At 38.4% G+C, this 27,569-nt stretch overlaps 1 protein-coding gene across 3 annotated transcripts in view; it reads left to right on the forward strand.

The window, feature by feature from the left end:
• Tab3 (TGF-beta activated kinase 1 (MAP3K7) binding protein 3) overlaps positions 1-15,360 on the forward strand; it is a 62,164-nt gene extending 46,804 nt beyond the window's left edge. For 2 of the 3 annotated variants that reach the window (XM_029473320.1, XM_029473322.1), the window contains 4 exons: positions 2,844-2,937; positions 5,666-5,749; positions 9,061-9,183; positions 11,307-15,360. In XM_029473320.1, coding sequence (XP_029329180.1) covers positions 2,844-2,937; positions 5,666-5,749; positions 9,061-9,183; positions 11,307-11,455 — 450 coding nt within the window. In that variant the 3' untranslated portion in view covers positions 11,456-15,360. The remainder of the gene's footprint in view (positions 1-2,843; positions 2,938-5,665; positions 5,750-9,060; positions 9,184-11,306) is intronic. The other variant, XM_021153660.2, reaches the window with a different exon arrangement.
• The last annotated feature ends 12,209 nt before the right edge of the window (positions 15,361-27,569 follow it).

Consider the following 27,569-nt stretch of genomic DNA (forward strand, 5'->3'; position numbering starts at 1 on the left):
CTTTCAGCAAAATCTTGCTAGTGTATGCAATGGTGTCAGCGTTTGGAGGCTGATTATGGGATGGATCCCTGGATATGGCAGTCTCTAGATGGCCCATCCTTTTGTCTCAGCTCCCAGAATCTCCTTGATTTTCTCTATTTAAAATCTTTATTGATTCCTCTCAGTTAGGAAGTTAGCAAAGGATAGTTAGGCAACTTGTAATCATTTAGGTATCAGTAAGGTTTTGTTTGTTTGTTTGTTTGTTTGTTTGGTAAGGCTTTGTTTTGAAACACCTGGTCCATTATAGGTCCTGCTAAATAAACCTTAGTTTTAATTAGAAGTAAAAAACTGTCTGGTGTGGCATTAATTAGTGCTTCAAATATAAGCACCCACAGTTTATATAAGAGTTTTTATTACTGAGTCATTGTTTTCTTTAAAAAAGGAAGGTAAACCTTCCTGGGACTGTAGTTTATGATTTATAATTTAAAAATTAAAAATGAAATAGAAAAAATAGTTTACTAAACCAAGTGTAATCATCCCTCACCTAGAGAAATTAGTTTCTTTCAATGCCTATCTTTAGACTGCAATCAAGGACAGTAGGACATGGCTGAGGGGGTGGCTACTGTGGCCATGAAGGTTATGTCAGCAAGTGGGTTTGCAAGCCCAAATTTGGTTATTGCTTTCACTGCTTGTGTCAGTCGCATAGCCTTGGATATGTAACATTTGGACTTATTTTCTCATCTCCAAAATATATATGGTAGAATACCCATGGTAAGGGATTTTCTTTAGAATTACATAAGGCATGTTAAGCAACTTATACAGTATCCAACAAATAGCAAGAATCTATAAACTAGCTTGGTAACAAAAATGCTGAAAGTTTTTGCTTGAAATAGATAACACAAATCTGAAGCATTTTATAAAACCAATTTTGTTTTAAGCAATAAGGTAACATATTTACAGCTAACTTGGTAAAAACAAAACCAAAATAACAAAACAAAACCAATTAATCTACTCAGAATTTTCAGGTTGTTAATTGAGTCTCATTTGAAGGAATGCCCATATGGGATTTGGAATCAGATTACCTTTGATATTTACTAGCTATATTGACTGCTTAGTTAACAGAGGTGCTAGAGCTGTGGTATAATATTGGCCACATAAGGAAGCAATGTATGTAGTGTGCCTTGGGTGTCATTATGTACCCAGCAAATATATAAGAATACCGATGAAATCATCCATGTTGATGCTCAAGCATGTGTTTTATACCATTTTAATATCACTTGGCAAGCATTTTACATATTAACATCACATACTTTGTCCATAGGAATGAAGAAAGGAGAGCAGTTCATACTAAATGTTTCCAGATGGTTCTTGTTGATCCACTAGCATTCTGAGGGCCTAGAGCTTTTTCTTTTTTAAGTTAAAATTCAGTTTGATATTTTTCTTCAAAATGTTTGAGACTGAATAATGATAGTTATCTGTAAGGTCCCGAGATAAATGGGCACAAAAAGCATGTAAAATTAGCAGTCTTCAAATGCTCTTAAATAAGAAGGACATGTACAAATAATATCCAGAAATTGCTTTTTACGTCACTGTGTTGAACTTTTGGTCCCTTCTTGTTTGTGGACATTGCCATTTATTCTGCTAGAATCTCCCAACAGCATAAGGCATCCTATCTGCTTTTGTAGGGCCCTATTAACCTGTTTAGTCTCTGACAGAATACATGTGTTTTTTAACAAAAGCAATCTTTCTCAATCTTTTTGTCTCTATCTGCCTGTATGTATCTGTTTGTCTGTCTCTCTCTCTGTCTCTATCCCCCTCTCTCCTTCCTTCCTCCCTCTCTCTTACTCCACCCCTCTCTGTTAGTAGATAATTTAACATTCTACTTTGTGTATTTAAAATTACCCTAGTAATTAAGCTTATACCTGGGCTATGTGGGAAATACTTCAGTATCCATACCATTAGAGTCTAGGCACAGAAATTCTAAAGTCCTGAGTTCTATTCCCAGCAACCACATCGTGGCTCACAGCCATCTGTAATGGGATCTGATGCCCTCTTCTGGTGTGTCTGAAGACAGTGACAGTGTACTAATATACATAAAACAAATAAATAATTCTTAAAAAATATAATGGTATGGGAATTACAGGCTCGTCAGAAAAAGGTCTTTTCAGTTACTGAAAAGACCCTAAGGATTGGAATGGGCTGGACAGACTAACGTAGAAGAAACAAAGGAGTGTATTGATGCCTGATATTTCTCTGTGTTAAAGTGTTTCTTTTGATCTAGAAAAAATAAGTATCTCTATAAATTTATATAAATTTGTATAAGTTCTGGTTCTACCACTTAGGAGCTTTATACCCGTAGGAAATTTAACCTCTCTGATATTTTCTCATCAGTAAATTTGTGCAATACTCCCTACCTTAAAGCTCTTTTTAGCAGAAGGATTGAGAGAATTCTGGTAAACCTGGTACCCAAAGCTAAGTAAGAACTAACTTTTACCAGGTTAGACAAGATTAAAATCATGAACAGTGCTAATTTCAAAGGTTGGTTGTTGCACTTTACCACAAAAACATAAATAAGGTATTTTCTGTGCCCTGTTATTGCAGTGAACATAGCTTTTATGATAGAACAGAGTTCAGTTTGTACCTGGCTACCACACATGGAATTTGTTATTATGTGGCCACATCGATGTCTTCAGTGTACTTTTGACTTCAAAAGCATACACAGACATGTTCTATAATCCATCTTATAGACAAGGCTGGATTCTTAGTTATATCCCATCAGATCAATTAACATGAAAGATAGTTCTTAAATGTTGGGCTTGATAATGACTTTCCCACAATTGCTATTTTGGGTGCTTTCTTACTAGCCTGAGGAAATGACAAGATTGAGAAGCATGAACAGACAACTCCAGATAAATGTTGACTGTACACTGAAAGAAGTTGACCTCCTTCAATCTAGAGGTATAGACTTGATTATTTGGTAAATCATAAGTCATGATGTGGTGTTTTAAACTGCTTAGATGGCAATACTTTTGGGTTCATAGATTTAAGGACAGGTTTTTGTATAACTGTTGTAAGAATGGCTTTAAAGAGATTCCTACACTTCAAGGATCAAAGTGTCAAACAATGATGTTACTTCGGCAGTTTCATCATTTATCCTCATTGTTTTATATTGTCACATTGCATTTTTGTCATTGAATGTGTTTCATAAATTGATGAGTATTATTTCTAAGACACAGTTTATATTATATGATAGTCTTCGAAAATACTGTGACAGAAAGGGAGTCCAGAGTAGGCTATCTGAGTTCTTGGTTTTAAAAGAAGTTCTCTATGTTACAGTAAAAGCTCTCTCTCAGGTAGCCAGCTCATCAAATTACAGAAGGACTTGCTTTCCTGTATACTGCGGCCTCCATTGATTACATGTGCTGCATAGGCTAGTTAGCTATGCTTCTGCAGTTAAAATTAGTAGTTCACAACCAAAAAGAATTCAGGAGAATGCTTCTCTTTTAAAAACTGTCTTTGGCTTTTATAGAGAGTCAAGCATAAAATGATAGAACCCATAATTAGATTTGAATGAACACAAGTAGAAAGGGGAAAGCTTTGTAAGAAAGTGTCCTTAGTATATCACATGCTGCATTCAGAAGACACCAAAATGCAAAATTATAAATCAAGGTTCAGCAAACTAGGGCCCTACTGCCTGTTTTTAGGGAAAAAAAGAAAAGTTTTAGCGGAAACAGACATGCCCATTTATTTACCTAGTATCTGTGGCTTCTTTATGTTTCAAGGACAGAGTTGAATACTTGTAACAGATTGCATTGCAAGTCTGCAAAACCTCAGTTAGTATCTGCTCTTTGACAGAGAGTTTGCTGACACTTGGCTTTAGGTTATCATGAACGTACTTTGTATACGGCAATATGAAGTATCCTTGTTCAGCATCAAAATACAACTATTGAAGATGCAGTGTAGTGATAGAATGTTTGCATAGCATATACAATCCCTGGGCATTTCAGTCTTCAACACTTTCATAAGAAAAATAGAAAAACGCTGCTATATTTATGTTACATTAAAGGTGATGTGTAATTTTACTTAACAATCCTTTCTTTGAATCCACCTACTCCCAAACTGTAGTAGTCTTAATTATGGCAGTTAAGAGAGCTTCTACAGTACTTTAAGAGTAGTATATAATAACAGTGTCAAACAATTGAACTAAAAATAATAAAGATACAGAACCATCTGAACATGAAAGTTGAGCTATCAAGCCAGGTTCTCATTTTCAAAAGCCACATTACTCTTTCTTTTTTTTTTTTTTTTTTTTTTTTTTTTTGTCATCGAGACAGGGTTTCTCTGTATAGCCCTGGCTGTCCTGAAACTCACTCTGTAGATCAGGGTGGCCTCGAACTCAGAAATCCGCCTGCCTCTGCCCCCCCCCCCCGCCCCCGAGTGCTGGGATTAAAGGTGTGCGCCACCACCGCCCAGCACCACATTACTCTTATATTAGCTTTATGCTAGTAGTAAAAGAATCACTATGTATAATACACAGGGTATGTCAACTACTGTTACTATATGATTATATCAATTTTTTAAAAAACGGATATGGTTTCTGGAGCAAAGTAAAAATCAATAACATTTGATTAGGATGATTAGAACATGAACTGTAACATTAGTGCCTGACAAAAAATATGTGCAGCACTTAATATGTCAAGTAGCATTGTACCTTTCAGGAGCTATAAGAATTTTTTAAAAATTCTCTTTAAAATAGCCTATTCAAGTGGATGAAACTTTGAATAATAGGATCAATTAAGGTTTTTTAAGGAAGGAGCTGTGTTTTTTGGTATGAATTGAACAAATGTGGTATTTTTGTATTTAAGATTTAGAAATGCTTAAGGTGTCCAAATATTGTATTCTTTTTCTAAACTGTTTTTGGCAGTAGGGGAGGCACTTTCAAGTAGATGCAAATAAATCATTGCATGACTTGATGAAAAGCTTAGTATTTGATTTGCAGGAAGGAAAGTTTTCATTAGGGGAAAAATCAATACTTAAAAAGAGGAAACTTGGTACAGTACAGAATCCTCAGTATCCAAGCTCAGGTGGATTTGGGTACAGCAGGCAGAGTCCAGGAGTGAAGGTGAGAATCAGAACTGGCACCTAATGCAATCTGACCTTGAAGGAGTCACAGGGTATATCACTGATATAAACATATCTGCCAGAGAGTGAGCAGATCCAAAGAAAGTTTTGTATCAGCAATTCTCCGGGCTTGTTTACTCTAAAATTTACATAATACCATCATTGATAAGCCCATAGGGTTATGTAACATATACATTTGGCTTCTTCCTTAGATGGCTTTATGATAAATTATGAAAAGAAGTGTCACAATCTTCTTTCATGTTGTTTTTTCATTAGACCAAACAGGTCAACCATTCCTTGTTTCTCATATACTGAATCTTGCTAATGGATGCTAGTCCTGCAATTAGAAATATTCCTTTAGGTAATATATTATAGACAAACAGTGTTCTCCTGGTCTGCTTGGATCTTTTCTCACAGCCATAAAGAAAAGAGTATAGTATAATGACATTTGAAACCCTAGAAAACATGTTCTTTTCCTATATTTCATCAATGTATTTTCTTTTTAAAAGATCAAATAACAAAGGAACAATTCCTAAATACTTGTGGTTTCCTCTTTGCTTTGTAGGAAACTTTGATCCAAAAGCCATAAATAATTTTTATGACCACATAGAACCTGGCCCAGTTGTACCACCGAAGCCATCTAAAAAAGGTGAGTGGAGGTCATAGCACAAATACTGTAGAAGTTGAATAGATTTCTGAAGAAGTTTCTATTTGAACTATTCACTAGAGTATATTCCTCATAAAGTTATCTATATTAATGTAACAATAGTAAAATAGTCCCCAAACTTGATTTTTTTTTTACTAAACACTAAAATAATGTTAGAATTATTGTAAGGCATAATAGTGATTTTTTTATCATAATAAAAACTATACTCCTGAAAGAAAATTGTTCTAGAACAATGAGGATCTTGAAAAATCCTCAGTAGACTTTGTACATAAGAATTCTTTTGCTGCTTGATAAACAGTGTAAGCTGGAGTGATGGGGACATGAGTGTTTTCTCATCAAGAACAAAGCAAGTCTTAAGTTGTTTTCAGTATCTTACAGTAAGTGTAGGTTGGAAGGTGTGGATTGAGCACTCATTTTCACCCATATACTTACAGGCCTTATTGTTTTATAAAAGTTCTCAATATACAACTAATGTTTAAAGTTCATATTTTAATCCTTTTTCATTAAGCAGTTCAAGACAGTTTGGTTATGAAGACATATTGAATAGTAGAGAGTGCATAAATTGTAGTTTATTTTTAGATGGCAGCCTAGGAGTTGGTCTTTTTATTGTTTTATACTACTGTGGATGTTTCATCTGACCTACATTTGAAATAGTATAGTGATTTCTAAAAATGACTCAAAATGAATTTTAGTGGATAACTGCCAAGTACTAAATTTGGCACTGTGGCAATGTCACATGTAGTTTCAAGCTGAAAGCCTCTAGATTATATATCATTGATCACTTTTAGCCTTTTAGGTTCATAAAATATGCATCTTTAAACTTGATTTTGCCTTAGTACCTTCTAAGGTAATTTTTCTTACAGATAGTCTAGCAGATGAGCTACAGTTAAATGACTCAAGAGCTGGCATAGAATAACTGACAAAATTCATCAGAAATGACCAAAAATCCAAGCAGTCCACCACATGTAAATCTTGAAATTTCTTGAATAGTGAGTGGTATCTCCACGGAGCAAGATACAAAGCCATAACTTCCCCTGTTCAAGGACAATGAACTTGGTACTAGGAATGAGGCTAGGGCTTTAGATCTACTAAGAAGATCCTTAGCTGAGTCTTTCTGGCCCTTAATTGTTAGGTACTTTGAAGGAAATTTGATGTTTGTTTTTGGTAGTGGAATTTTATATCAAAGTAGAGAAAAATGAAACAAAATTAGTAAACTTCAAGGTAGACTGATGTGCAGAGACGAAAAAAATGCAGGATACCATGAATAGAAATAAAAGATGGGTTATCCATTAAAAATGGTAATAAAGGCATGTGACTAATAGCTTCAGGTCAGTAAACTGTGCAACCTAGATAAACACGTTTCTTGAAAAAAGTATAAAAGGCCAGATTTTTTAAATAGGTGAAAGGAAATGTTAATAGCTGTTCATATTATATTAAAACTGAGTACATTGTTAAAAAAAAGTTCCACAAACATAGTTTCAGAACAACATTCTGCTAGTCAGCGAGTTCTTCTAAACATTTTAAAAAGATAGGAAACAATTTTGAACATAATTTAAAAAAGAAAATAAGAAAAGGGAAGAGTGTTTCACATTTGTTTCCCTAACCTTCCAAATGAATCCTGACTCCCCCGCCCCTATTGGCTACATTCTGCAGCCAAGCAGTGTGTTTGCTAATTTTAATGGACTTATCACCCTCTGTATCCAAAGCCTAATTCATCTTAGAGCTCATTGTTGGATTTTATCTGAAGCTAGCAGAGCCTGATTCCAAAACCTTACCCATAAAGATACTATTAACCCATTTCTACAGAAGGAAAAGTGACAAATGCATGTAAAGGGCTCTGCTCCTCAGCCAGTTCACTGCAAATGGAACTCACTAATGCTGATGGGGGAAATCCGTGAAGTCATAATGGGTCCAGTTTTCAGCAATTTCTTAAATAATTACCAAATGCATAATTGTAGATAAATGTATGATCCTATTATTACTCCTGCCCCAAGGAATTTTTACCCAACATGTAAAGTCTTACCTATCCTTATGAATAAGTTTCTACTTTAAAAATTTAGTTGAGCCGGGGAGTGATGGTGCATGCCTTTAATCCCATCACTTGGGAGGCAGAGGCAGGCAGATTTCTGAGTTTGAGGCCAGCCGGGGCTACACAGAAAAACCCTGTCTCAAAAAAAAATTTCGTTGAGATGAGCTTAAAGTATATCTTGCATATTATTGGTGAGAGTATAAAATGGTACTATTATTTGCCAAGTTATTTTAAGCCTTTAATCACAGATTAGTAAAAAGCTTTTCAGTTTGAAGTCAGATATATTTTCTGTTAAGCACTTTATTCCATTTTGAAGATGGTCTCATATGCTAGCTACTAGGTTTATAGATATGCACCGCCACACCCAGTATCATTTTTCTGAAAACACTTCTAAAATTAGTGCAAATTGGCTTGCAATACTGTTTGCTTAAAAACAAAACAGTAAACTGCTTGTATGCTGCAAATCTAAGTAGACTCTATAATACTATCTGAGTGATGAGTGGGCTAGAGAATTAAGAGGACAAAGGAAGAGAGGCAACAGAAACCTTTGGGATTGGCATGTACAGTTAATAAGCAACATAAGTCTTCAGGTAACTCAGCAAATCTTCCTGTATCCTCATTGCAAGGACAGTGAATGACCTGGGTGTCATGTGGCCTAGCTCACTGTCTTCAGATCTAATCTGTGTACCACAGAGAGGTGATCTATTCAATCCTGACCTGTGTACTTTCCAAGATGCTGAGATTACAACAGTGTACTACTGTCATCATCACCGTTATCTCTGTTGTCTTCTTCCTTCCTCTTTATTCTTCCTTCTTATTTCTTCCATCTTCTTTCTTTCTTCATCTTCTTTTTATTTTTAATTTTTGGTCCTTTGAGACAGGTTCCCACATAACCCAGGCATTCAACTTGTATGTGTGTATATATATATATATATATATATATATATATATATAGTTTATTTTTAGACATTTTTACTGAGTGGTTTAATCAGAACTAAAGTCCAGTTTGCGTTCATATTTCCATTTAATTGCTGTCACTGACTTTTTACTCCAAGTATATTTTTCCACCACGAATCACTATTTGAGATGAGTGGTGTAGCTTGTAAAGAAGCGTTCTGTTTATATTTAACCTCAGAGACAAAGGAAAGCTCCTATGGAGGCAGGAGAGGTAAATTCTCTCAGCTGAGTGAGTAGCAGGAACAGTCCTTGGGAGCCCAATCTTCCTGACAGATGATGTTGTCCCCTCTCTTCTTTTCTTCTGCAGACTCCTCAGACTCCTGTGCAATTGAGAGAAAAGCCCGAAGAATTAGTGTGACTTCCAAAGCGCCAGTAGATATCCATGACTCCCAGGCAGCAGCTACAGATGGTTTGTACCTGTGTCCCTGGGGTGTGTTAACCCATCCAAGTTATCATAACTAGAGCATGCCTTCAGGTTTCCCTTTGAAGATTACAGTTCATGTGCATATGCTAAATGTTTAGTAGATCCTTGGTGCTTGCTAAAAACTGTTTTAAAAGATATTTTCTTAATTTCTGCATGCTTTATATGCACACCTTGATTTGCATATAGCCACATTGCTCATGTTCAGCAGCTACATCTGAACACCTTATTGGAGAGGCCAGCTCTCTAGAAATAGAATATAGAAAGCAAGACAAAATACTTCTCAAATGAGTTGCAAATTCTGCATTTGATAAACCTTTTCACACAAATGTCTAAGGCTTCTTCAGCTTGGTCTGCTGCCATCCAATTGAAAGCAGGTCTCTAAAGTAGTAATATATGTTATACTGAATTACTATTATAGTATACATCATAAATGTTAAATCACCCTTAATTTGCAAATGAAAAGGCCCCATGATAAGAAGAAACAAGATACATGAAAGTACCTTGTATATTTTTTCCTTTTTCATTAGAATATGTTTGTAAAAGTAACTTTTTCATTTACCATTGAAACCCTTTCTATTTAGTATTTTTAATTGTGTGCCTTTTGAGCACTTTTTGTCTTTTATATAGAAGCAATATTGACTAATGTATTTGTGAAGCTATTCATTTTTATGAAAATATAAACTATTATATAACTGGAAACCTACTTTAGACCTTTATACAGTTTTTAGTGTATGGGCTACAAAATAGTCTTTCCTGCACACCCTTTGATCTGGATAGAAATACTCCTTTTTGAATAAATATTTTCTACAAGGTAGTCTGCAAACTGCTTTTAAGAGTGCTATAAAAACGATTGTTCATGCAAATCAAAGTAAATATTCTAAAATAGTACTTTGAAATGATTTGAATAGATTTTTATACTCACAAAGTTGTTTGGTCATTTACCTCATAGTGATTCATGACTTCAAATTAAGTCAGCATGATATTTAACAGGGTATAGAGTCATCAGATAGACTGAATTGACCTAAGAATGTAACAACTAACAGTTTTGATTTGTTAGCCTTTTTCACTCTGATACTGTTTATGGGATAAAAAGTCAACTGTCCTAAGGGTAAAATTGTGCATTGTGGAGCCTGTCTATAAAAACAACTCTAGAGCAGTAATTTATATCTAGTAAGATGGCTAAAGGTGGCAACTGAAACAAGTCTAGCTCCTGTTTGTGGTTACAGGAACCCACCTAGAGAACACTGGAAACCCACCTCCCCAGTGAGCTTGCTTCTGAATAGGGAGACTTCCAACAAAGCAGAGTTGCCAGATGAATTCTAGGAGTCCAGCCCTTTTAAGCCTAAGACTAGAGAGAATTAAGACCTAACAGGAATACACGTTTTGAGTTTTTATTTCCATGTGAGAGGCTTGCTTTCTTAAACCTCTAGTTTGATGTACCTGGTAACACAGACTTGAGTCTATATTTTACATTTCACTCCTTTGTAAATTGGGTTTTGATATTGCCAGGTATAGGCAGTTTTCAAAAAGTAATATATGCACAACTTTTTTGGCAAGAGGTAATAACTTTGAGAACAAAAGAAACATGTATATAGAATGATTCTTAGCTTAATAACTAGCTGTAGAGTTCGTCTTTTTTCACTCTTCTGGGAACACCTTTGTTTTGAATTTTACCTGTCATTGATGAAGCATTAATATAAAACACACATGTCTTCCTGGAAGCAGATATCCTGTAGAAGAGATAGCCATTTACTAGTCTATGGCAGAGAGGAAAGTCAGAGTTTTCTGAATATGCTGTCACATATATCTCAATGTTTTCCCCCTATTTGGCTGGACTATAGCTTAATTATCTATTGTTTATGGGTAATAAACTAGAAAAGTCATCTAATTCTGGACTTCTCAGAGCACAAAAATCAATATGTTTAGAACAAAGTGGAGCATGGATCTAGCTTCTGTACAGCTATGGGTTTCCAGTGGTGTGGTTACTAATTAGCTTATTCAATGGGTAAGATAGGTAGTGCTTCCTTTGTTTTGGAATAGTTTGTCATTTCAGTTTTGGTCAGTTTGTGTTTTGCTTGGAGAAACAGCTTGATCTAGCTTCCTTTCTTTTAAATCCCCTCTTTCCTCAGAACATTTAAGTATCTGCAAACAGAGTGCTCGGACACAACCCCGCGATGAGGATTATGAAGGGGCTCCGTGGAATTGTGACAGCTGTACCTTTCTCAACCACCCTGCACTGAATCGCTGTGAGCAGTGTGAGATGCCACGGTACACTTGAATTCAGAAGAGTTGACACCAGGTTGAGAGTGAAACTTTGAGCACTCACCAAAAGAAAAGGAAACTTTGGGATTGTGTTCATCTGCCCAGCCTTTTCATTTCTTGATTGCACAGGGGGACGTGGGGGAATGGTGCCCTGGCTCATGAAAGGAAAAGTGGGGAGGTCTTTCTTTTTTCCTTTCTTAACTCATTACAGAGTGAGAAGTAGAAGGGGATACTTGAATTCACTCCTGTAAGAATGTACACAGAGATGTTAAGGGCTCTTCTGTGGAATCCAAATTGTTACAGTTACTGCTGAGTGGCTCTTCATTTCTAAAGGTGAACTTTGGATTATGGTAGGACATGTTACAGTTTATGCAGACAAACTGTGAATTCCAGAGCAGACTTACTTGGTCACAGCTCTCTGGAAACCAAGGCTCCCTGTGCCTCTTCCTGCTGCTTCCTGTGAAGAGATGGACAGGAAAAAGCACCCAGGATATGCTTTATTTCCTTTTGTGCAAAATAATGACTTTATTTGTAATTGCTGCTTTTTTCAGGGGTAATTTCAAACACACATTCAAACGCAAACAGGATACTTTAAAATGTGATTTGTAGTAGTCAGGAATTAGGCATATTGTGCCCTTTGTGAGGAAGTACAATCAGAGGTAGTATTATCTCTTTTGCTTGAACAATGGTTCATCAAGCTGCATTGACACTGGTAACTAAGACCTACTTATACCACATAAATTATTGTATATTTTCTTAGGTTATTGATTTTGAAAGTAATGAAGTATGGTTTTATAAAATGCCATTCTCATAAAACTGTGCTTTGCCAGTAGCACACTGAATGTATGCCAAATGCAAGTCCATTCCAAAACCATTGGAAATTCTAAGCTCAGTTGTGGTTCTTAAGAAAAGCTTGCAGTATACAGGGCCCCCTACTTCTGGTTTGTAATGAATACATGATGTTTACAGCACAGAAAATACTTTGTGCCGTAGTCCTAATTTAGCTGAAAAAAAATCAATATGAGCTATTTATTTGCACATTTGTTACCTAGCCAATGAGAGGGAAAGTGAAGTTGGCCAACATCATAAAGTTGCATTAATGAAGGAGTGAGACGAGACTACTCAAGAAATACCATTGGGCTGGGGATATATAGCTCAGTGGAAGCACGGTAGCCTGGCATTAACAAGGTGCTATAGGTGGAAAAGAAAAAAAAACTACTGTCAAAAGAATGATGTATACAGGGAGTTTGATTTTTTTTTTTTTTTAGTTGAATAGACAGATCATACTGAATTTCAGCAGTTCAGGGAATACTAAAGCACTACTTATGAACCAATGCAGGTGTGGATATACTGAAAAAGATAGTAAATCAGGCCACTTGCTGGGATGTATAATGAGAAAATTAATGATAGTAGATTTAAGGAGGTTCTTTGCCTTAAATTTCCTTCTTGGCTCAGAATTGAATTTTGGAATTTTTCCCCATTTCAGTGAACATAGACAGCAATAAAATTGCTAGGTTTCTCCATCCTGAAGAATTTCACCTGAGGTTATAACCTTAGGAATACTAGGTCTGTCCCCAACTCCTGTATACACAGCCACTTTGTACTGTCACTGTATTCTCATTTAGCAGAAATTGCTGCCAGACCTGGAAAAAGAAGCTGCACTCAATAGCATATTGAAACCAAAGGCATAGCTCATTGTAGTTTTCTATCAGTCATAATCTTCTACATCGTATCTAGCCTTCATATGTGGAGAATGCCCCAAATACATTCATTTGTCTCAAGAAGAGCATGTTTATGTAACTATCTCTCACACAACTGCGACAAAACTGTGAAAATTGTAATGGTGGGAAAACAGACAGGCGCAAACCCATGGACTTGGAAAGGGTGAAAGGCTTGTAACGTGGGTTTCCTGTCAATCCCCAGAAGTAGTCTAGCAGTCCTACTGTTCTTAAAGGTGCCCTTGCCTTTGTGTAGTTTTTTTGTCTCCCTTAGAGATGGACAACTCCACTTGCTATTATGAGACAAGTTAGGAGGATCATATACACTACTTGACATATCTGACTAAAGGTGTCCCAGTGTTCGTAATAAGATGCTGAAATACCAACAGCATGGCACTTGTCAGTTGACCATGAAAGAAGCATGTGTGAAAAGTCTGATGCTTTATTAAAACTATTGCATGAAAACTCACCAAGGTCAATAAGCTGTTAACATACAGTAGATGCATGGTTTCAGGCCTTCGATGATGTATCTAGTCACTCATGGCTTTCATCTGCCAGGAAAAATGAGGCCCCAGTTAATTTGCTTGCTATGGAAGTTAGATATGAGACATCAGGGGCCATTAAGAAAGCTTTAGATGTGGTAAGGTTTGAATGCCCACATAAGTTGTATTCAGTTCCTAAAAATGAACAAAACAACTTGACCCTGATGAACTTGATACATTTGACTGCATCATCATCTATAGACCCATATATAGACTGCTCCTTATCTATGACCACTTTGAATAAGAATTCATTGAGCCATCCAGGTGGTTTTGTTTCTTTTTTCCAGAATGTTCTGCTCAGATTGGCAGCCATAAGCAGGTGGCATATGGTGGATACTGCTATGGAGGTGTCCATGCCCTTTGGGTCAGTTAGTGTACTCTTATGTTCGTGTGAAAGGCTTGCTTTCTTAAACTGCTAGTTTGATGTACCTGGTAAGGCAGACCTGACTCTACATTTTACATTTCACTCTTTTTGTAAACTGGGTTTTTAGAAAGCGTGTTAGCCATTGTGTTAAAAGAACATTGTTCCCATAAAATTTAGTGGTCTTAAAGTTTAAAATGGAAAGAAAGGAGCCACAAACTTCTAAGGATTGTAAAATGTTTGGATTGATTCTGATCTAGTTTGGGAAACAGTGGAGGCAGGGGATATTAAAGAAACAAAAGAAATACATTGTACAAATATGTAGTTTTAGTGCAGGTTAATGATGGTGGAGGAAAGTGTTGCTAATTTGTTTATTTCCCAGGATGGAATGGGAAGTGTGATATGCAGTTTAATTTTTAAGGAGCTGGTCTCAATTTTAGTACTCTCTAATTATAAAAGAAATCAATGTTTCCTTAAATTTTGTCACTGGTTTGTCACAATTATCTAGGGGTTCATATCCAATTCTCTGTGGCAACTCAATTTTATATAATCTTTTCATTGTTTATGTATTTCTGACAGTATGAAGAGAAAGCATATGAGGCATAGAACTGTCTTTTAGAAATATCGATGATGTATCCTGGAATGTGAAGGTGTCCCTCTAAGATGAAAAATGGAATTATTTTACTGTTGTACCATTGTTAGACCTTGAATGAATCCATGTTGCAGTGTGTGTCTGTATATTTGTACAGAAAGGGAAACGACAATTGAAAGGTTACTTTAAAAATTTCAAATTGGGCACTGCCTGTGTTGCAGCACTACTGTATCTTTGTTGAAAGGCTTAACAGTATTTCCCTGTTGTGAAAGTTAATTTTGATGATGTTTCACATTCACCAGCTTTTTTTCTGTACTATTTGCATCCCCAAATACTTAGTACAAGTAGAATTGTGCATGGCTTGGGCATTCAAAGATAACTGAGTGATGAGTCAGTCTGAGTTTCTAAAGCCATGAAAAGTTGCTTTGAGACTGAATAGTTCTGAGTTATTTACAACAGCACCCATTGTCCAAGTTTCTTTCCCTACTGTAAAAGAATTGATCAGTTTCTTCATTAAAGCAGCAAGAAATTAATTAAATTTGTACATACCATGTCTCTTAGATTTCTGTGTATGTTGTGAAGGACATTATTTTGAGAAGAAATGTACAAAGGCATATTACAAGGCTATGCATGCACCGTCCAAGCAGTACATATTCAGAAAGTCAAAGATTCCTGCAAAATAAATTAATAAACTAAAAACAAGCTCTACATTCTGCATCTTTTCTGTGAACTAACTCTGATTCTAAACACTCAGGTTTCTACATTGCAAGAGCTACTTGGTATAGTTCCCTTTATTTTAGAGCATTCAGTAGCTTTAGGTGTGAAGTGAGTATCTTATTAGGTATCCATTAACCCTGACTTGAAAGTTTGGTAAAAGTGTGCATACATAAGTTTTATAGAAAACTTGAAAAATGATAGAGACTCAAATGCTTCATTCTGTTCAGGATTATTTATCAAAGAATGATTAATTTGTTTTTTTTTCCCTCACCCAATACCAGATCAGGTATCCCCCACTGCCCCCCCATCCTGTTCACTTTCCCTCCCAAGCCCCTCCCTCCCTCCCTCCCTCCCTCCTTTCCCACTTGTGATTGCTTTCTTCTCTCTCCCAAGTGGGACTGAAGCATCGTCCCTTGGGCCTTCAACTTGTTGAGATTTTTTAGTTCTGTGGACTGTATCTTGGGTATTCTGTACTTTGTTTGCTTGCTTTTTGGCTAATGTCCACTTATTAGTAAGTACATACCATGCGTGTCCTTTTGGGTCTGAGTTACCTCACTCAGGGTAATATTCGCAAGTTCCATCCGTTTGACTGCACAAGTCAGGATGTTCTTGTTCTTAGCAGCTGAGTAGTACTCCATTGTGTAAATGAACATTTTCTGTATCCATTCTTCTGTTGTGGGATATCTAGGTTTTTTCCAGCTTCGGGCTATCACAAATAAGGCCACTATGAACATAGTGGAACACGCACCCCTGTGGGTGCATTTTCTGGGTATATTCTCAAGAGGGGTATTGCTGGGTCTTCGGGTAGATCTATTTTCAATTTTCTTAGAAACCACCAAACTGATCTCCAGAGTGGTTGGTTGTACCAGTTTGCAATCCCACCAGCAATGGAGGAGTGTCCTCTGTTCCTCTTTCTCCACATTCTCTCCAACGTGTGTTGTCACTCAGCTATTAAAAACAATGAATTTATGAAATTCTTAGGCAAATGGATGGATCTGGAGAATATCATCCTGCGGTTTTAATTTTAGCCACTCTGATTGGTGTAAGGTGGAATCTCAGGGTCATTTTGATCATTTCTCTGATCGCTAAGGACTTTGAACATTTCTTTTTTTATTAGATATTTTCTTCATTTACATTTCAAATGCTATCCCCAAGGCCCTCTATACCCTCCCCCACCCTGCTTCCTGGCCCTGGCATTCCCCTGTACTGGGGCATATGATCTTCACAAGACCAAGGGCCTCTCCTCCCATTGATGGCTGACTAGGTCACCTTCTGCTACATATGCAGCTAGAGACACAGCTCTGGGGGTACTGGTTAGTTCATATTGTTGTTCCTCCTATAGGGTTGCAGACCCCTTCAGCTCCTTGGGTACTTTCTCTAGCTCCTTCATTAGGGGCCCTGTGATACATCCAATAGCTGACTGGTTCTTTAGGTGCTTCTCAGCCATTCGATATTCCTCAGTTGTGAATTCTTAGTTTAGTTCTATACTCGATTTTTTTTTGATTGGGTTGTTTGGGTTTTTTTGGTGATTAAAGTAGCATTTATAACTAGTTTTCAAAGGTAAAAGAGAGGCCCTGAAACATTTGCCTCAAGTCTACTGAGCTTTCCCATCTTCTGCAGAGAAATCACAGATTATAACCTATGCTTTAAATAAATAAGGGTTGCTATATGTCTGATTAAAAAAAATATTAAAATTACAAACATAAAGAACAGTTCTGTAATGATACCCCATTTGTTCATCGGTCTCCTGCCAAAATTCTTAAGTCTATCAGTTCATTTGTAAATACACTAAGCTAAGCACATTGTGCTCATGGTATCTTAAATATTGAATACCCAATGTTGAATTCCCTCAATAGGTATTAGACTTTTTAAGCTTTCCTAAATTACAATATAAATAGAACACTTGAAATACATAGCTCTGAAGTCTTTTTGCATACACACAAATGAGTTTCCATATTCTTCCTCTCCTTCACTGTTATAAACGATTTATTAGCCAGAATGCTTTCATAAGGACAGGAGCTATTTAGTTAAGCTATAGCACATTGTACAGATATTGCATAGGGAGAATATGGCATCCCATCCCTTAAAGAGGCTACGGCAAGAAAGAGAAAAAGCCTGGACTATAATACTGAGACACTCCCCAAGAGTGTATGTAAATATTTTTTATTCCTCCATTTTCCATATCCTAGGTTATCAGTTAAATGTCTTATTCTGAAATAGTTAATTCAAATCCTTGCTTACCACACTGTTGGTTTTCTGTGGTGCTCATTTTTTTGTAGTGACATTCCTGAGGACTATATTACCCATTTGTCTTCTACTACTGGCCAGGGTCTAGGGGGTCTATCTCACTAGTAGAACAAAAATATCATGTGTGAACTCATAGGTTTGATGCTCACCATCACAAGAAAATCAGATTCTGACCAGCTTAGTTTCCATATGTAAGGTTAGGGAATAAATAGTGTGTGTGGGGGGGGGGTGTATTGGGAGATGCCCAGTGTTTGTTTCCCAACTGCACTGTCCTCAGAAACTGTAAGCTGGATGTGGAGGATCAAAGGAAACAGTGTTTGTTTCTTTTGTTTTCAATAATTTGTATATTCACTTTCTACATTCCAGGTAGCAGCCCCCTCCCTCCTCTCCTCCCAGTGCCACCCTCACAAGTGCCTCCCCCACTATCCCTTCCCCTTCTCCTCTGAGAAGGGCAAAGCCCTGTCTTGGGCACCCACCTGCCCTGGAACATCAAGTGTTGGCAGGGCTAAGTGAATACTCTCCCACTGAGGCCTGACCAGTCAGTCCAGCTAGGAGAAGGGGATCCAGTGGCAGGCAGCAGAGTCAGAGACAGCCCCTACTCCAGTTGTTAGGGGACCCACTTGAAGCCCAAGCAGTGTGTTCTTTGTGAATTTCTGGTCACATGGCAGTGTTCTGGTAATTCTATTCCTTGATGAAAACTGGTAGCTGGAACGTGAAAAACTCTTCTGAACATGGCAGGACTGCTACACTAATGAGCTCACAGTGACTGGTTGCCTGCACAAGATCAAAGCCAGTCAGCATTCCACTGTGGAGGGAGAAGGGGCTCATGAGTTACTGATGGCTGCTTGAAGAAATAAAAGTCAAATTTCTTTTAAGCGTATGGCCTCTGGTAAGTTGGACATATCCCGGTAGATGGCCATGTGCCCATTTGTATATAGACAGTGCAGATGGGACTTGGTTGGAATATGTGTATGTGCATAGAAAGGGGTGGGGGATGATGGAAAAGGGACAAGTAGATGGATATGGGAGGAGAGAGGAGTTGGGACTAAGAGTAAGGAATAAATGTGATCAAAATACTGAAAAGCAGCTTCACTATCCTTACCCTGCCTCAACCCCACCACATGAGTTTGTATATCTGTATAAAATCTAAAAACTACTATGTGCTTTGTTCCCCTCTCCTGACTCCTTCCTCTCCAACTTCTCCCTCTCCTCCATCTCTTCTCTCTTCCCTCCCTCTCTTTCTTCCCCACACACCATTCAGGTCTGAAGCCTACAGCATTTCATGGAAAGACTTATCATTTAATTTTTAAAAAATGATACAAAACTTACAAATTAAGTTTTGAGTACAGGGCTTTGAAAGGCATCAGGTAGGTTAAGGGCCTGAGCTTAGATCATAAGCTTCATGGCAAATCTTCCTTCTACACTGGATGTGAATCTTACCACCTAGGTGAAATAATTCCCTTACACTTTAAAAATGATATACAATTCATACATGATATTACATATTTTCTACATGTTAACATTTATTTGCATGCTATCCTCCATATGTTTTTGCAAACCATTTTTGCTATCAACATTTTAATCAGAAAATTTATCCTTTGGATATACTTATATACCCTTGTTTTTCAAATTGGCATATAGAAATTAAGTATGTGACTTGGAATCTATCCATTCACATGTTGCAGTTTTCCACTTTAAAAAAACAACAAAACTGGTTTTGTAAAAAGCCAAAAAAAAATATCAAAACACACTGTGAGATTCTCAAATAGTTAACGAAAATATTTTAAGAACAGAACTGATGGGTGGCCATGGTGCCTTAGAGTTGGCTGTTTTCTCAGCACTTAGGAGAGGATCTTAAGTTTGTAACCAGCCTGGTATACGGGGAGGTACACTGTGTGCAGGAAAAACTACAAGTGCAAATGGCTGGGCATATGGATATGCAAGCATGGTGTGATAATACACATTGCTAAGATATTAACATAGTAAACTGGGCATGGAGTATCAAGCCTATAACGCCATCACTCAGGAGGCTGAGGCAGGACCAAGGTTAGACCAGCCTGTGCATACCAAGAACTTGAAAACAAAACCTTCCCAACATTAACAGCTACTTTGAAATCCCATTCTTCAGTTCTGTTTTGTTTTAAGGCAACAGTAATGGTACATTGGTGTGGTGCATGATTCAGGAAATATCTCAAAGTATTGGAGAAGAGCAGGAAACAACACACTGCCCTATAGACACTATCTGACAATGAATTAAATGGCTTCACATGGCAAAGACTGATTTCACCTTTTCTTCTCAAGTCTCACTAGCAGAACTAATACAAACAGTTTTCAAGGTTGAAAATAGGGAATAGTGCCCTCCAGGGATCAGAAGTGGCAGGAGGCAGATGGGGATATATTGAGACAATTATCTGCCAGGGCCAGCCAAGCTCTTGCTCTACCCATCAATGAAGTCAATGCAAAGCAGGTCCACAACAGGGCTCATGCTGAGCCCAGCCCTGAGCAGCAAGCCAAAGAAATGTGAGAACTGGACAAGAAGTGGATTGAAGCATTTGCTTTTTTATTCATATTTTTATTGAATATTTTCTTTATTTACATTTCATGTTATCCCCCTTCCTGGTTTCCTCTCCAGAAACTCCCTATCCAATCCCCCCCCCACTGCTTCTATGAGGGTGCTCCCCCACCCACCCACTCCTGCCTCCCTGCCCTGGCATTCTCCTACACTGGAGCATAGAGCCTTCACAACACCAAGGGCCTCTCCTCCCATTGATTCCCAACAAGGCCATCCTCTACTACATATGCAGCTGGAGCCATGGGTCGCTCCATGAGCAAGAAAGCGAATGCACGTGGAGCATTTGCTTTCTTGCTCTTTGGGCACCAGCACTCACTAAAAAGAGAGGCACATAGGAAAACTTGTTTCCCAACTTGTTGAGTGGCATAAGGCACCAGGTCACTGTAAGCTTCCACCATGAACAGAGGGAAACTCAGCATGGCCGGCTGAGTATTCCAGCATTCTCCACTTTTGCTGCTTATTGAGAGGTAAAAAGAAACAAACCTAGCACTCAGCAAAACAATGCGCTTGCCAGTCTTTCTAATAACCAAATAATTTTCAACCAAGAAAAGTAAAACTATAGAAGGGTAAAACTATTTTCATTTTTGTTAGACATTACAGGATATGACCAGTGTGACCCATGTGTCATTTATAATTTTCTTTTGTGAGACGGTGTCTCATATAGAGCACAGTGCCCTACAACTTACTATATACCCGCAGATGACATTGACCACTTCGTTCACTTGCTTTTGATGCCCCTGGGCTGAAATTTCAGGTGTTCATCCTGCGCCATGTGTGCAATCCTAGACACGGAATCCAGGACTTACTTCTTGCTTGGCAAGCCCTCCTACCACTGAACTGCATTCCAGGCACGTCTAAAAACTGTCAGCAAATGTGGGGTAGGGGGACAAGGAATAAAGTTTCTAAAAATAGAGTCTTTATTCCAAACAACTTGAGTCAATATTGTATTCATCAAAAAGGAAAAGACAGACAAGGAAAGATAGCATTCAAATAAAAATAAAAGTGATTTTTTTTTACTTGCTTGTACAGTGCAAATACAAAAGAAGTGAAGGGTGTAAACAACAGACTAGATGGATAGAGGAGCTGACATATGAGAAACAAAATTGTAGGACTCAGGAGATTGCTCAGTGGCTAAACTGGGGACTTAGTTTGGATGCCCAGCAACTATATAGAAAGCCTGGTATGACAGCATGCAACTGTAACCCTATTACTAGGGGACAGAAACAGGCAAATGCCAGGGAACTTACTAGACAGACAGTCTAGCTGAAATGGTTACCAGGTATTGTGAAAGACTCTTTGTCTCCAAAAATAAGCTGTAGAGCAACAAAGGGAAACATCCTCAATCAGTGTCTCTGTCCTTCATATCTCTCTCTCTCTCTCTCTCTCTCTCTCTCTCTCTCTCTCTCACACTCTCTCACACACACACACACACACACACACACACACACACACACACACACACACAAACTCTGTCCAGGAAATTAAATAAGGAACACCAGAAGGAACACAGCAACATGCAATACTGAAACACAAATACCCAGCTAGCCCTCAAATAACAAGGTCTCAGTCAGTGAAAGTATGCATATATGACAGTGCTCTGATAAAATAATGAAGCAGCTGAAAATTGCTATTATGATGTGATAGGCACACTACATTTTCTACAAGTTTGTGGTGATAATGTAAATGTCTGTAGGGCTACTCCTATAAAATATAGCAATGCGGTTATTTACAGTTCACATTTGATAATGATAATAAAGTGCTGTTACTGACCCATTATTTACTAAACTATATTTTGAATTCTTATTTTACAAGAACCCCCGCCTATAAAAATGTATCTAAAGTAGCATTCTGTACTAGGCTTTCAGTGCCTTCATTCATCATTCATAATTTCTAATACATTTCTTGAGTACATTAGAGTTTGTATTTGCATTCTCTATCCCATTAACAATAATGAAATTTCCTAACACATTTCTTCAAATATATCCCCGTCTATAAGTGATACATATAAGAAAATTTAGAGCATGAAGTCTGAATAAACATTTCCCACAAAACTAGACAATAAGAGTGACATGAGAGGCTTCCAAACTTGTGAAATACTCAAATACACCCCTCAGATTTTGAGATGTAAAGATAGACTAAATTGTGAATACTATGGACATTCTTAGTTAATCCTCATGTAATCGAACCTTATACATCATAGCAACTGTTTTAAAGAAATTTATTTTTCAGATTATGGTTCCATCAGTTCCATTTCCTCAAAACTCTCCCATATAACTCTTACTGTTCTCCAGATTCATGGCCTCTTTTTTTCCTTAACTGTTGTTATGTACATATGCACATACATGCATTCGTGTGTGTGTGTGTGTGTGTGTGTGTGTGTGTGTGTTCTACTCAGTCTATATTATGTTGCTTTTATTTATGTTTTCAGGGAATGTGGTGTTTTGAACATGGTTGGCCTAGGGAGTGGCACTATTAGGAGGTGTGGCCTTGGTAGAGGAAGTGTATCACTGTGGGGGTGGGCTTTGTGATCCTCCTACTAGCTACATGGGAGCCTGTCTTCTCCTGTTTGTCTTTGGAACAAGATGTAGAGCTCTCAGTTCCTCCTGCACCATGCATGCCTAGATGCTGCCATGTTCTGCCATGATAACAGACTGAACCTCTGAACCTGCAAGCCCGCCCCAATTAAATGGTGTTCTTATAAGAGTTGCCTTGGTCATGGTGTCTCTATACATCATTGGAAGCCCTAACTAAGACAAGGAGCAACTATTTCTAAATGTCTATTGTTTGACAAAAGCAATTTCTGAAATGGAATTATATAAGCTACATTTTTTTCTGATTGTAAGGCATTAAATATAAAATTACTAAAATAAACAAATAGGTAAATAAGTAAAAGAATAAATGAATAAAGCCACCTCAAAACCCACAGAGCTCTTAAGAATGCTTAATTCAAACATGAAGTAAAATGAAAAAGTCCTTTTGTTCAAGCAAATCCACAAAGACTTTAATAAAGACAGCATCTAAAATTACAAAGAAAAATTTCTACTGTCAGAAAACAAGACATATCAAGAACACCAAGCCATGGAGTTAGTTAAGAGAAGGTAAATGCTGTGTCTCCTGAGAGGCTCTGCCAGTGCCTGGCAAATACAGAAGTAGATGCTTACAGTCATCCATTGGATGGAGCATAGGGTCCCAATGGAGGAGCTAGAGAAAGGACCCAAGGTGCTGAAGGGGTTTGCAGCCCCATAGTAGGAACAACAATATGAACTAACCAGTACGCTCAGAGCTCTCTAGGACTAAACCGCCAATCAAAGAAAACACATGGTGGGACTCATGGCTCTAGCTGCATATGTAGCAGGAGGATGGCCTAGGCAGTCATCAATGGGAAGAGAGCCCCTCGGTCCTGTGAAGGTTCTATGCCCCAGTATAGGGGAATGCCCATGGCCAGGAAATGGGAGTGGGTGAGTTGGGGAGCAGGGGGAGGGGGAAGGGGATAGGAGATTTTAGGAGGGGGAAACTAGGAAAGGGGATAGTATTTGAAATGTAAAGAAAGAAAATAATAAGAAAAAGAAAAAAAGACGGCAAATGTTGCATTCTTTCTAGGCACATATAAACTCTCCACATCTGTAGCAGACTAAGTTGCACAAATAATTCAGAACTAAAAATGATGTCTCTTGTGAGAGATACATTCCCAGCTTTATGTCTCTATGCCTTCTGTAAGGCAAAGAACACTGCCAATAAGACAAAAAAGGCAACCAACAGATTGGGAAAAGACCTTTACCAGTCCTTCATCCGATAGAGGGCTAATATCCAATATAAGGAACTCAAGAAGTTAGATTCCAGAGAAACAGATAACTCTATTAAAAAATGGGCCACAGAGCTAAACTGAGAATTCTCAACCGAGGAAATTCTAAGGGCTGAGAAACACCTAAAGAAATGTTCAACATCCTTAGTCATCAGGGAAATGCAAATCAAAAGAACCTGAGATTCCACCTCACACCAGTCAGAATGGCTAAGATCAAAAACTCAGATGACAGCAGATGCTGGCGAGGATGTGGAGAAAGAGGAACACTCCTCCATTGCTGGTGGGATATTGCAAGCTGGTACAACCACTCTGGAAATCAGTTTGGCAGTTCCTCGGAAAATTGGGCATAGTATTACCTGAGGACCTGGCTATATCACTCATGGGCATATACTCAGAAGATACTTCAACATGGAATAAGGACACATGCTGTACTATGTTCATAGCAGCCATATTTATAATAGCCAAAAGCAGGAAAAAACCCAGACGTCCCTCAACAGAGGAATGGATAAAGAAAATATGGTACATTTACACAATGGAGTACTACTCAGCTATTAAAAAGAATGACTTCATGAAAATCGCAGGCAAATGGATGGAACTTGAGAATATCATCCTGAGTGAGGTGACTCAGTCACAAAGGAACAAACTCAGTATGTACTCACTGATAAGTGGGTATTAGTCCAAAAGTTGAGAATACCCAAGATTCAATTCACAGACCATATGAAGACTAAGAAGGAAGAAGAGCAAAATGTAGATGCTTCAGTGCTTCTTAGAAGGGGAACAACATATTCATAGGAGGAAATATGGAGACAAAGTGTGGAACAGAGACTGAAGGAAAGGCCGTCCAGAGACTGCCCCACCTGAGGATCCATCCCATATACAGCCACCAAACCCAGATGTTATTGTGGATGCTGGGAAGTGCTTGCTGATGGAAGCCTGATAAATGGCTTCCTGAGAGGCTCTGCCAGAGCCTGACAAATACAGAGTACAGAGGCAGTCAACCTTTGGACTGAGCTCAGGTGTCCCCGATGGAGGAAGTAGAGAAGAGACTGAAGGAATTGAGGGGGGTTGCAGCCCCATGGAGGAACAATACTGTCAACAGGCCAGGTCCCTCGGAACTCCCGGGGACTAGACCACCAACCAAAGAATACACATGGAGCGACCCATGGCACTGGCCACATATGTGGCAGAGGATGGCCTTTTTGGACATCAGTGGGAGGAGAGGCCCGCGGGCCTGAGGGTGTTCAATGCCCCAGTGTAGGGGAATGCCAGGTTTGGAAGATGGGAGTGGGTGGGTGGGTGGGAAGCACCCTCATAGAGGCAGGGGGAGGGGGTTTCTGAAGGGGAGACCTGGAAAGGGGAAAACATTTGAAATGTAAATACGGGGAGTTAATTCTTCATGAGTGGAACAAGTCCCTGAGCTGGTTTGGCACTCACAGGTAAACAGACTGACTTCAAACACACAGTCCTCCCATCTAACTCTCACAACTGACAGTATTTGCTTTGAATCAATACCTAGTAGTGAGATGGTATGCTGATATGATAGTTACACTTTTAATTCTTTATGGAGCTGCCATATTGTTTTCCGCTATGACTCTACTTACATTCCTCCCGACAGTGCACAGGGCTTTCTTTTCCCCACATTGCCTAAAGTCAGAATGAAAGATGGCTGCCTTCACAACTGCCATCTAAGATGGCACAGGCAATGCCAGCTGAAACGATTGAGAAATGAAAAGTACCCGTATTGGAAAAGAAAACTACTTTGGATCAGGTCCAAGAAGGCTGAGTAAAGGTGCTCCAGCAACTGACTTTCTGCAGGAAAAAACAAAGCAAACCGAACCGTGAACAGCCGAGTGTACCAAGCTGTCATCCCAAGAACTAGGAAAATGTATAGTATTTGCTTTTCTATACTATAGTAAGAAAAGCTGCAGTGCAGAAAACAAACTACAAAGGCTTTCTTCAGCTACACCTTCCTCAACTCCAAGCTTTGCCTTCTATCGAGAGATGCCTTCCTTTTGGAGAAAGTGCAGGGACAAAGAAGTCCATACCTTAGCCAGGAAAACCAATGCCAGGCCATCTGTGGAGGAACTCCACAGCAGACCATCCACTGGGGCCATTGGCCTGATCCTCTGAATTCTCCTTAGATAGTCAAGAGTCCACTACGATCACTCTATCCCTCGAGCTCTAGCCGTAGAATAGGGACTGAGAATCTGCTGTCAAATGAGGCAGAAGAGTAAACTCAGAAATTTGCCTTAGAGCTCAATGGTGAGTCTTCTGCAGTGAGGGCCAGCAGCAGACTAGGCCCAAACACAAACTCATGTGACCTGGCAGACATATGTATTATAATAGAATGGTCCCTCGTTTTAGCATGTGTCACTGCCGGCCATTGGAGCTACACAGATGAGGGTGGTTCCAACTCACTATGTAGACCCTTGGAAATGTTACCAGCAAGACGAGGCCTGAGCACAGGCCAATGACTGTGGATGAGGCATCTGGGCCTGTATTGGATTGAAATGTAGGCCTACAGAGACGAACTATTCACTTTAGGTACACTAGGCCGTGTTGAATGACAGATCAACTGCAGATTTGGAGCTAATGTAGACTTGGTGCATGAAAAGAGCAACATAGACACAGCTGCTATGAGGTGATTTTGGTCTTAGAGCGCCATCTAGTGCTTACAAAGAAATGTCTATCTATTTAGAGAAAATGAGCTGAAGGCTTGGAATTTCTAGGATAGCTACAAACAAAGCCTCATTACAAAAACTGGAATAACTGTTGACTTGATCATGGTGCAGATGATGATGGTGCACGCTGATAAGCATCACGCTCTCAATAACTCAGTGGAAATGATGTACAAAATAAGGCACAAGAAGCTGATTGTATAATGACCAATATCTGAAAGATTAAGATAGCTTTTAGCTTTTTAAAGAAAACTCAATGTGAGAGAGATAGAGACAGAGAGCGAGAGCTGACTGTCATGGTGGTTCAGTTTTTATTAAAATATAATTCCATCATTTTCTTTGTTCCCTCCAAACCCTCCCACATCTCTTCCCTCAACCCTTTAAATTACTAGGCTTCTGTTAAATGGACATTGTATTGAATTGACTTCTAACAACTTATAGTTAGACCATCAGCTAATGCATCTCTTAACCCTCATCAGAATAACCTACTTGCAGTAGATGGTAAGTCATACAGAGAGCCACAAGTGATCAAGGTTCAGAGAAAAAGAGGACAGAGTGCTTAGCCCTAACTGTGATATCTGTTCCACATCCCACATCCCTTCCTTCAAAGTCTCAGAGATCATTGTGGAAAAGGGATTTGTCAGAAAAACTGTAAGAGCCAGAGGTTGTGGATGGCAGTGTTTGAACTCACAGTGATTATAACTGCTTGCACAAGACCCAAGCTCAAGCAAGACAAAATTTTAGCACGGAGAGGGGAGATTATTGTCAGTAGCAAAGATATGTAATACACTGTCCATTGATGGAAAATAGAGATATTGTGATGCACATAAATACACAGAAATAATGTTATTCAGCCATAATAAGAAGGAAATCCTACCTTGTGTGACAACAGTGCATGATA

This window comes from Mus caroli, chromosome X (assembly GCF_900094665.2).
Source record: "Mus caroli chromosome X, CAROLI_EIJ_v1.1, whole genome shotgun sequence".
NCBI lineage: Eukaryota > Metazoa > Chordata > Mammalia > Rodentia > Muridae > Mus > Mus caroli.